Here is an 11,717-nt window from a genome sequence, read left to right on the forward strand (position 1 = left end):
TTATAATTACACTGATGCAGCAGCTACTTGAAAATGAAGTCTCTGTCCATAGTCCTGAAAGAAGGCAATATAATTCACAGTGCATTTTTCAAATGCGTGTCAAAAAAAGCAAAAACAAATACCAAAAAAATTACTAAAATGTTTAATTCCACCACAAACCACATATATAAAATAAAACAGCAATGAAATTCTTTGCAAAAGTCTATCATTTCATATTTATACTCAAACATATCGACTGAACTCCATTACATATACTGTATATCCAGAGCATTACACGAGGGTTACGCAAAAAAGGGGGCGGAGTTACATGCGCGGTACTGAACTGAATTCACAAGAAAATCCATCCTGTTTACACACACCCAAAAAGATTTCAGGTAGATATTTCTCATGCAAAAAAGGTCTTGGAGACGGATGCTGTCCGCTGTGGCGACCCCTAGTGGGAGCAACCGAAAGATGAAGAAGAAGAAGAAGAAGTAGAAGGTTTCTCATCCCAAAGAGATTATTCTTTAAAGCAAACCTTGGCAACACGTCTTCGTTCACCAGCTGTTTAGATGTATGTACCGATCAAATGCAGTTTGACACAAATCCTGCAACAATCTACAGGTCTTCAGGATTGCAAAGGTCATACAGGACTTCCAGAACCGTACCAACGGACCAGGCTTGGGTTTCGCAACTGAAACGACAGCGCTCTCCGTTCTTATTGGTCAGCTCGGGTAAACCTTTCCAGGGAGATCTAGAAAACGCAAAAATACACCGTATGAATAACGTTTAGCTTTTCCGAGATAACGCTTCAGAGCTCTGGGGGTACCTTTCCAAGTGGACGTTATGCCTGGAGAGAACGTTTCGAACCAAAGTCACAGTCTGGTTGTGAACTTCCCGACCCATCTGCTTTGCAAAATGTAGTTTGGCTCGGAGGAAGTAACTGACCAACCAAAGCCACTCCTGGAAAAGAGGGGAAAAAAAACACAGGGACAATAAATACTTTTAGTGTCAATTATTTCTACCTGTTGAAGGCGTTGGTCGGAGACATACAGGTCCTTGGTGGTAATTGAAGCCTTTCGCGACGTTGTAGTCGTTGGTGTCCAGGGTGTTGTCATAGATGCCGCAGTAAACCAGGTCACTGTGAGGGGGTGAAGAGATTCAACGAAGCTGTTCCATGCTCTTAACCTGGCCTTATTAACTAATTTTATGCTACAGATGTTAATGGCACTCACTCCGGGTCTAAAGTCTTCATTCCCAGTGGTCCAAGCAGTTTCGTCTGAGCAATCTCCAAAGCTGCCCATGCTCGATTCAGTGTAAACAGCTCAGGAGCCTGAAACACAGAAACTCAGCTGGAACAGGGTGGTAACAGTTACTGTGCCTATGCCTATGCCAGCACCCTAACTATGTTATTCCTTATGTAACTAATGAACTAAACAGGTCTTAATGGTGACCCCAGTGTACGTTCTTACCACCACCATGGCGATGGTGAAATTGGGCCGGAGCTGATAATCACACCAGGGACTGGAGGCACCGTAGGTATCTTTGTAAATGCCTCTTTTATGCACTAGCTCTGGATGTTCCTCCTGTTTTTCCTCTGGATCAGGTGACACATAGAACATCTCCTCAAAACTATCCTGGATCCTGCAGTTCCACTCCTCGTACGAAACAGTGTGCGTTTCCCCTGAAAAAAAACTGTTGTCAATGATTTATGCGCAGGCAAATGGTTCAGGATACAGTATTAGAGAAGACATACCGTCTTTCTGGACACTGACAGAAGAGTACGGGAAGTGTCCGCTTTGATTTAAAAGCGTCAACCAGCCCACGGTGGACTTGCAAAGACCCACGATCTCAACTGCAGCACCATCTCTGGATTTTAAAAAGAAACCCGGATCACTTGGTTTCAATGTACTTAATGATCATTTTGTAGACTTGATGCACAGCTACAGTACCTGGGTGTTGCCGGTATCCCACGATTCCCAGCTTTGTCGCTTTCTCCCATTTTGTCCATCCAGGTCCCACAGTTGAATCGATTTCCTCCGTATACAAAGCCAGTTTCTGGGTCAACCTTTGCACTAACATTGAATCCTGGAAATTTGTAAAGGAGAAAACCTCTAGCGTTCACCATTTGACAACATTCGGCGCATCGTGAGATGGAAAACGCAACAAAGAAAACCCAGAACTGTTCAGCAGCAAAAAACCTGTATCTGACACATATGGGACAACATTCCTCTCTCAAACAAGTGTACAGGTATTACAACATACACTATACTGACAAAAGTATTGGGACACCTGATTAGAAACATCTTGGAATTTTCAGTCACAAGAAAATAGTCTACTGCATGCTCCCAGAGTCGTGTTCCTTACAAGGTCATTTAAATCATTTTAAGGACTTGGCTAACCTTCGTCCCTCATGTAGCAGTCGATCTGAGGCCCGGCGTTCCTCTCCCTGAATTCGATGCCTTGCATGTGGCGCTGCATTGTCTCCTGGATGACCTCATACAGAGGCTGGTCCTGGGAAAGTAAAAGGTATAATAAAAATGATAAATAATGTTTGTAAAAAATATGTAAACTTCACACACATTCTTTTGGACTTACCACGGTGCCCGAAGGCTGGGGTTCAGACTCGTCAGTAGGGTACATGCGTGACACAGGGCAAGACAAGATGTCCAGGCCACGAGGGACTAAAGCGCAATAGTCCTGGATGCACTTCAGCCACCACCACACGGCATCCCGGCAGTTGTAGCGCGCCTTTGAGCCCTCACCAAGCAAGTTAGGGATCAAGCCGTGTCTCAGAGTACCGGCAAAGGCCAGGATGATGTTCCTGCGGTGAAAGTACGTGTTCATATTAAAGAACTGAAACATATTATGGAACATCTACCAAGATGTAAAAGTTGACATGTACCTTGCCTCTATGTGTCGTCCCGTGACCAGCATGAGGCCACGCAAGGATATGAAGGTATCCCGGCCCCAGCAGCGGAAAATTCCGGAAGAGAAATGAGGCAAGCCTGGAAAAAGGAGAACAAAAATTCAGAAACGTTTATTCTACAGAATGAATAATACGCCTCCATAGAACTTCAAGCTCAAGCCAGGATACCTGCAGCCAGTGACACGCAGCACTGCTCGTTCTGCTTGGTGATGGTGTTGAGGCGTTGTGGGATGTCTTGCAGGGCAGGAGAGAGGGCAGGTAGAGCAGGCACAGGGCCCACACCACACATCTGAACTGAGCCCAGTGCCAACTGCTTCACCAGGGTCGATCCAACCCTCACAAAGCTGTAATTTTAATAAGACACATCCTAAAGCTTCACCTTAGATTTTGTTGTACGGTATGGGTTGATGGAGCTGGAGGAGTGACCAGATTTGTGGGGGTACTGATGTGTTGGTGGGTGTGCATGTGGTTGATGGATGAGTATGTTAAAAAATTGGCTTATTGGTGTGCTGGAAGGTGGAGCAGGTTCTGGTCATGGATGGGTGATTGATGCATACTACATTGTTTACATACAAAAATGCTCAAACCCACCGTGGTAAGGTAAAAGCCTGAAGTACAGGCCAATACGAGGTGGTATCAAAGTTTTGAGACTAGCCGTGTTTACAAGAAAATACTTTACTTTATCCATGTTTACACTTCATCACATTCAAAAATTTTTTCCAAGCTTGTCCCAGGTGACTGTGTGTGCAGGACTGTGCTGCCATCTGTTGGTGAGTTACAAAACTACTTGAAGTCTTGAATCTTTTTGCTACCACCTCGAAAATAAAGAAGGTGTCTTCAAAATATCTCCTTTCCTTTGTACGCTTTCAGTGAAACTAGTTTGAAAATCATATAGAAGACAAACCGGGACATCTTGTTGAAGACCACCTGCACAGCAGTAGCGTACGCTCCAGCAATAACGCCATCAAAGTAACACGGAATGAGGTAGCGTGGGATTTTCTTTAGATAGGCAAATATGGCTTCGAACCATTTCCCCACCTAAAAGAGTGAAAAATTGCAAGGAGAATTCTTATAGACGCTGGATTTTTAGTAGAACGCAATGGTGGAGAAAAACATGTATAGGTACGGTACCTCTCCTAGAGCTCCATCCTTATAAGTGAGACGAGAGCTAATGTAGTCAAGCATCCAGTCACCTTGTCTCAGGTTGTCACAAAAGGGGTGGCCAAGGTCGTTCTTTGGTCGAATGTCAGAAAGCACTGACATGAACCCTGTCCCGAAAAAAGAATTAGTAGTAGTTTAATTAATAAACAAGGAAGTTATACAGTAGGTGAGTACTTGAAGTACCTTGAAGTCCTGCATATTTTAGGGACATCCAGGATGGGATAGTGTAGCATCCTCCACCGTCTTCCTGTTCCTCAGCATTGCAGCGAAACAGCAACACATTCAGCTCAGCCAGGGACAGCTTGGAGATCAGGCTTTGACGTGGAGATGACATTAGATTCATTGCAACAATAATCACTGCTTAGTGCAAACATATTTACACACATACCAAGTAAATACAGGTTCCTGAAAAACCATCACGAATGCTTACAGTTCCAGGGGGACTTTGAGAATGTCAGGAACATCTGAGTCAGTCAGACTGCCTAATTTGTACAGGCGATTAAACTGATAGAGTTGAGTACGCAGGAAGCCCAGCAAGTCCTGAGATTTTGGGTCCAGACTCACCCTGTACAAGGTTGAACACGGGTTCAATTAATGAACGTGAATCCTTAGTTCATATTTAAATATAAGCAAAGTGCAGACGTATGGTGCAACATTGTTCACCTGAACGCAATCACGCTGCCTGGAGTCAGACGTTTAAACACGATCTCCTGGACAAACTCATTGCCATTATTTGTTGTAGTATCTCCTAGTTTCACCACTCGGCTGTCTTTCAGCTGCCAAGACAAAATCAGTACGATGTAAAGCCATTCAGCACTATGTTTTTAGATTTATTGTTCTAAGACAGTGGTTTGGATTTGCCCCAAAAGTACTTAATGCAGCTTTTCAGGAAATTGAGTAGAGCTTAACAACGCTTTACTTTGATTGGGGTACATTTGGTTGGCATTTGGATCAACAGCTCCACCCATCAAATCACCAGAATGGCGAACGTAAACATGTATAGTGTCAGTGCCATTTCTGGCCTTTTTGGCACCCCATCTAAAATTACAATTGCCTCATTGGCCTCCCACGCTGGTTGCACCCTAGGAAACTGCCTAGCTTGCCTGTACCAAGAAATGTGTTTACCATTAAGTATACATCAAAAACTGTATCTTGTGCTGATTGGCAGAGAACCACTGGGTTACCAGTTATTACCCCCTGAAGCACAGTTAAGTGCCTTGCTCAAGGGCCCCAAGAGAGGCAGCTTTAGCAATACTGGCGCTTGAACCCTGACCTTCCAAATAGTAACCCTGAACCTTAACCACTAAACCACCACTGCGCTTATGCAGTTTGTAGTTCTAATAAACACTATTTACTACTGTTTGCATGCCCAAGCCTCTGCGCTATTCCGAAGCCATTACATCATGCTGTTCCTGCAACTGATGTAACAGTCTGATGGCATCCTGCCAAGGTGTTGCTGTGGCTCTGCTGGTCACTCAAGCTCAAGTTACCTGGAGATGTTCCATGAGCTCCACTGTGTACTCGGGCATGCCGTTTATGCACTTCTCGTCTTTCACGTAGGCAACAGTGTCTTTCTGCACCGTACGTGCCTCCAGGATCACCTCGTTTATTTGGCCTGTGCAAATGTAGCAGTGTGAAAAAATTTGTTAAAAACTCCAAAACACAAACGTGCTTGATTCAGTTTGATGGTATGCAGACCTGGTATGAACAAGGGAGATACTGTTTCACTGTAGTGGTGCGTTTTGGGGTTTTCGAAAGCAGTTCGAGAGACAGTCACTACAGACTGGTGTGTGCTTGGACAATGCCTGGTTACAGCCACAATGTCTTCATCCAGCTGGTCAACATAGACCTACAAAACACACAAATACACAATTCAAGATCCCAAATGTCAAAACCCAGACTGTTTAGTGTCCTGCAGACCTGTGTGAATCCCTTCTCAGCCAGCTCATGGTGAAGCCTGTTGAGTGCCAGCTTCCCTGCTAGGATGCCGGACTGGAGGTTCACTTCGCCCGGAGATGAGGGCAGAGCATCCGCATTCCATTTGGAGTACAGACGCTCCTCAGTGATGACTGAAATCTAAGGAAAATGAATTACTTGACTTGAGACTCTAATAGATACTGATTAGCAAGTCATGGTCGACTATGTTTATTACCTGATGAGGAACTAGCTCATCATATCCTCTAGTACTGCCTGTGGCACAACACGCCATAGATACAATTGCAGCGCTAGGGAGGCAGTCGTACACAGACCGGACCTTTGGTAAAAAAAAAAAAAAAATGTACATTTATCCAACACTACAAACAGCACCACAGTCAGATATATTTTTCAACTCAATGATACACTGATCAGGCAATACATTATGGGCACCTGCCTAATATTGCATTGTCCCCGTTTTGCTGCCAAAACAATGGTGAGCATTAACAACATTAACTTCTTCAGCAGTTTGGGCTACAGGAGCTCGTCTGTTGGATCGGATCACATAGGCCAGCCTTCGCTTCACACGTGCCTTGGCTGCCCACGACTCTGATGCCGGTTCGACTTCTTGTGTTACTAACCTTGACAGGACACTCGTTGTCATGGCTAACGTCAAGAAACATAGCATGTGCGATGCCTGGAACCAAAGGCCTCAGGTTGGGCTGTATAAAGGAACCAACAGGTTCCCCGCCAAAGCGGTACACCAGCCCGCCTTCCTCATGACTGTCCTCAGCGCTCATTGCCTCTAGAGCAAAACACAGTCAATTTCAAGGGGTTAAATGTATAGCATGATGGCCAGCTATGGCTTACAATTGACTTTCACAGTACCTCTGATGAGACTTGTGATCCCCAGACGGTTAACGAAGGTATTGTCGAGCTGGTCACTCCCCGTAAACAGCTCAGCTATCACGTACAGATTGGGCCTGACTGCCCTGGCAGCAGCTAACATAGCCTAGAACACAACAAGAGGGTACGTCCTAATGGGTTCCTAATGTGAGTCAGTGAGTCATCATGGTACCCTTGGCCATCATTCAGTCCATTTTAGTCTGGTTTTAGACTTATACTTTATCTACACAAGTGATAGACACAGTTACACATTTGAAAAATTTTCTAGATGCTAAAAAATATCAAGCCACAAGACCACACCTCAGCCACATGTAGAGGTGTGGAATGGCAGTTGTCCAGTCGTATACCACAGAAGTGTTTGGCCATTATCTCCGTGTACTTCCTCATGTGCTCCCACAAATAGGGACAGTCCTCAGGTTTACTGCCATAGCGGAGCTTTACACTGTCGTCCCAGCAGAGTAGTTCTCTCCTCAAGTAGACATTAGAGCCTGGCAAAAGGTAAAAGAATAAGCAACACTGGTCTAAACCAGGTTTTCCAGCTGTACTGGGCATTGGTGATAAGGTCTCAGGGGTCCCTAGGGGTTCCTATGGGTTTCTATGGATTCCTGGGCATTCCTGTGGATGCATAGGGATTCATAGGAGTTTCTAGCAATTCTACTGCCAAACTGGTTACTGATTAGGAACTTTTATGTGATTCCTAACGATTCCTAGGGGTTTCTATGGATTCCTAGGGATTCCTAGCAATTCCAGACCAGCTTCTAGACATTGCATCCTACCTGGTTCTGCAAAGTTCCTGAGAGGGTCGTCTGCAATCACCCATCCATTGTGAGCTTGGATTTGATACGCATCATCTGCATTCTGAAGCAGCAATTCTTCCTTCTCCATCGGCATGTCCTCGAATGGAAAGGTGAAATACCTGCATTGGAAATAATTTGGTCATTTGTTCTAGGCATCGTTGCATAAAAATCAAGCATGACAAACCTTTACCTCTGCACCAAAGGATGTTTTTTGGTCACCAAGCCAAGTCTGGGACCATTTACTGCAAGACGCTCGTGTCTCATGGTCTCCACGATGCAGTTCACAGCCTAGAAAACACCAGGATGCCTGATGTAAAATGAACCAGGAAGGACTTTTATGGATTCAAAAACAATGAACCAGGTCAGACCTTCTCGTGATGGTGGAGCATTTCCTTATAGCAATCCTCATTCAGCTTCTCCAAACTCTTCTTGAACATATCACAGCAGGCTTGTATTGCAGCGAGGCCGTTCCTGCCAATTTGTACAAAGATCTTTAATAATTCAAGGTGACCTTAAGACGTTCATCTAAGACCTTTTTGAAATCACATTGCTCTTTAAGACCGGACCTTGAGGAACTAGCACAACTCAGTTTCAGAGGACTCACGTGTGCTTGCCAAATATTTCAAGTGCAACCTTCATGTCCACCGTGTTCCCAAAGCGTTCGAACTGCAGATCCTGGATGATCTTTAGTTTCTGTTCTGTCTCCCTCTTTTCAGTGTCCCTTTTCCAGCCACTTTGCCATCTATTGTACGAGAACAAGTCAAAAAACAACACACTGGACTTGCTTTTCTCGCAAGTGAAATGATACGAGACACTCACTGGCCTGTAGAAGTGTATCAAATTGTGCCACGGCTTTCTCGACATTCACCTGGAGAAACTCCCAAAGTTTCAGCCGAGGGAAAACCTCCTGCCACAGGAGTTCGCGGAGTCTCTAAAGGCAGAATGTGTTTTTTACAAATGTATAATATAATACAAATTATACAAGGCAAGCCCAGTAGGCTGTGGTCACAGGACCGAATAGTGCAACCCAAACTCACAGTGAGCTGCACCTCGTCCTCAACCAGAGCTGGTAGACCTCGGTCACGGTATTTTCCATTAGCAGTGTCACAGCTGAAGTGCCAAAGAGCTCGGTCGAGTATCCAGGCGGGCTTCAAGTGTGGAGAATTCGCCAGGTTGTAGGTACACTCAGGATGGAGTTTGAGCCATTTACTGTTTACTGCTACTCCAACAAAAAAAAAAAAAAGAAGAAGCTTTAATGGGCAGAGCAAGAAAAGATATTTGTATAGATCTAGTTTTGTAACACACCAACAGATGGCAGCACAAGGCTGCATGCAAGGTCACAGGGAGCACCGACCATTATAAGTCAGTGTGCCGAAAGACATCATTCTGTCTGGATCGGGAATTGTGCAACTGGTGCTAGGCTGACCACGTACGTTACCACGTGTGCTAAATCTCCTCACACGTGAGTTTCTTCCCAGAAACAGTGCGATCTCAATTCCGCACCCATCCTACTTGACAGATTTGGCCTGACCGGCTGTCCAATACGTTAATTCAGCTGGCCAAGAAGTCGTTCATTTATTCATCAATCATTCATACCCAAAGAACCAACTAACTATCGCATGGTTAGAAACTACTGAAGCCATGCAGATGAGTGGCAGGACATCATGAAAAGCCTTCAAACATTCCAGAATGATCAGGTGAAAAGTGTATTCCCTAATGTCACTCCGAATTACAGAGAGTGTTGAAATCCTCCCAGGACATTTAGAGGACAGAATGAAATACAGTAATGGCAGAGATAAGGCCGGACTCTACTTTTAGAGCCAGTGAGTATCAGGGAAATGTCAAAAGATCACAACATTGTCAGGCGCTAACTGTTTGCTGGTCAGGTAGGCAAGTACCACGGTATTCCAGCTGCCTTTTAATAATACGTCTGTCCTCAATATTTTGACCCGTTCCATCTCTAGGAGGCAAGTTTCCAAAATTGATATCAACAAATCGACAGCAACGGAGCCTCTTCAGAATGCTAAGAATGTTGGATGAGAATGATGTAACCAGGACAGCTGAAACTGCAACCAACACCGCTGGCACCCCGGAGTTCACCCTCTAACCAGTAGCTGGAAAGGTCAGGGGTTTTGTTCCTCATGAAAAACATTTTCGACCATGGAGTGAGGGGAGAGTAGTAAACTATTCGTTTCCAGAACCTTAGGCTAAAGAGAGGACCTTCTTAAAGGACTTTTAGCACTGTGCCAATGGTTGGCATTATTGAACCACCTTCTACCCATGTTACACTTTTGCTTTGTCCACTTCATTCATTCGTTTTGAACTGATCATCAACAAGGACAAAATCTCAGCATCAAATGGACTCCCCTTAAGTTCTATCACACATCATGCAAACATTACAACGTTTTCCAGAGCCGTGAGCCAGCCGTACACTTCTGTACCTGTATGGTTATACACGACATCTGTGATGCAAACCATGTCCCACTCGTTCCTGATCTTCTCGGTCAAGTTCCCCACATCGGACCATGTGTAATTCTTTCCCGGAGGAGAGAAATCTGGGTTCAGCTCCAGCTGGTCAGCAATCGAATAGCAGGAACGTGACGCGCCTAATGTCTGCAACGGGGTCAAGTGGATCATATTGTAACCTGGAATGAGAAGAACAGATTTGTTGCATTTCTGCACATGTTCCAAAAACACGCTAGTTACCCTTACCTGTTTCCTTGGCCACTCTGAGCCGGTCTAGCCATTCATCCAGTGGCCCGAGGCACTTAGACAGGTACGTCTGAGAGGTGATGCTATCCAAGGGGAGCGCCTTTCTTTCGGGGCCAACTCGTAGCACGGGATCCACCACGAAATACCCCCCTCCAGTTTTCTCCTCATTCCTAACAGCAAAACCATAACTAACTGTAGTGTTTATTTACATATACATCCAAAGGAATGGAAGACGTTCAGACACCCACCCACATCCGAAGTAATACTGGTAAGATCCAGCGATCTCAAGGTCCAGCTTGCAGTACTTCCCCGAGTCATCCTGCTTCCCACTGGGGCTGATCCAGTCGAGGACACGAAACGTACACCGGTCGAATTTTTGTCCTGGCGCAGGGTAATTGGTGTGGACATGCACATTCTTCCCCTGCAAAGTCGGACCCAGTCGGAACTGGAGCTCGAAGCCTTAAAGCAAAGTGGATTCGATTTAATAATCCAGCAATATTCCGATCCCCCTTGATCCCCCTATGATCACTAGCCAGGGTAATTCTACTCGAGCAAATGTACTGTAAACTCAATGAGTTTCCATGATTCTGGACTAAAAACTACTAGTTGGGGATTTATATCTATAATATTTATATTTTTAACTATGCTAGAACCCCTCCACCACCCCCACAGAACAGAATTAAAACCTAAATCTGTATCTACACGAGGTGATATTCTGGTCCTCCAGAGACATGCTGATTCCAAACCCTCAGGCTTGCATTTCATGCCACTCCTGATTACTCAGTATATGCGTTAGTGAGCAGATCTTCTCAGAAGTGCAATAAATATATAAGTACTTGTACCTTGTTCCAGGCGAAACAGAGTCTTCTCTCGTCTCTCCATGTCATTGAGCATGAGCTGCACCGGTCTGTCCACGGTCGAGGATTTAGTTCTTTTTTTAGGATGCCCTTTACACCGAACTATGCGGCTGTTAACGCCGTGATAAAGAGGGGACGTGGGTGCGTTCGCATTTACACGTGGCCTCCGAATGCTTCACGTAACAGAGAGACCCGGACAGGTGGACGTTCTGTGGTTTATCACAATGAAATTAAAGACCTGGGGGGGACAATCAGAGAGACGAGGGGGTACAATGTGTAATATGTCCAAACAATTATATTATATTTCCACTAGATTTCTGGAGATTTGGGTCAAGATCTCATTTTTCTTGTTCATGCTGGAACAGGTTCGAGTCCCGTGGTTGAACTGATTCCATCCTGAGACGTCCTCCGGCGTTCAAGCGCAACAACCGGGTGTCCGAAAACGTTTGACTGCACGATCTG

At 45.0% G+C, this 11,717-nt stretch overlaps 1 protein-coding gene across 1 annotated transcript; it reads right to left on the reverse strand.

Moving 5' to 3' along the window:
* Positions 1 to 126: 126 nt before the first annotated feature.
* On the reverse strand, positions 127 to 11,450 carry LOC124384950 (glycogen debranching enzyme-like). The gene is made up of 33 exons (XM_046847973.1): positions 11,241 to 11,450; positions 10,647 to 10,857; positions 10,399 to 10,568; positions 10,128 to 10,331; positions 8,724 to 8,905; positions 8,502 to 8,617; positions 8,291 to 8,419; positions 8,055 to 8,157; positions 7,877 to 7,974; positions 7,666 to 7,805; positions 7,190 to 7,377; positions 6,872 to 6,995; positions 6,625 to 6,788; positions 6,222 to 6,323; positions 5,990 to 6,145; positions 5,768 to 5,918; positions 5,560 to 5,684; positions 4,733 to 4,845; positions 4,500 to 4,634; positions 4,253 to 4,383; positions 4,040 to 4,176; positions 3,813 to 3,946; positions 3,077 to 3,252; positions 2,885 to 2,987; positions 2,578 to 2,803; positions 2,382 to 2,493; positions 1,932 to 2,067; positions 1,736 to 1,848; positions 1,452 to 1,663; positions 1,215 to 1,312; positions 1,033 to 1,120; positions 809 to 942; positions 127 to 733 (listed from the first exon to the last, which is right to left on the reverse strand). The coding sequence occupies exons 1-33, from the start codon at positions 11,290 to 11,292 to the stop codon at positions 598 to 600; spliced, it is 4,599 nt and encodes a 1,532-aa protein (XP_046703929.1). The 5' UTR covers positions 11,293 to 11,450; the 3' UTR covers positions 127 to 597.
* Positions 11,451 to 11,717: the final 267 nt, after the last annotated feature.

The sequence above is a fragment of the Silurus meridionalis genome, chromosome 4 (assembly GCF_014805685.1).
Source record: "Silurus meridionalis isolate SWU-2019-XX chromosome 4, ASM1480568v1, whole genome shotgun sequence".
NCBI classification, from domain to species: domain Eukaryota; kingdom Metazoa; phylum Chordata; class Actinopteri; order Siluriformes; family Siluridae; genus Silurus; species Silurus meridionalis.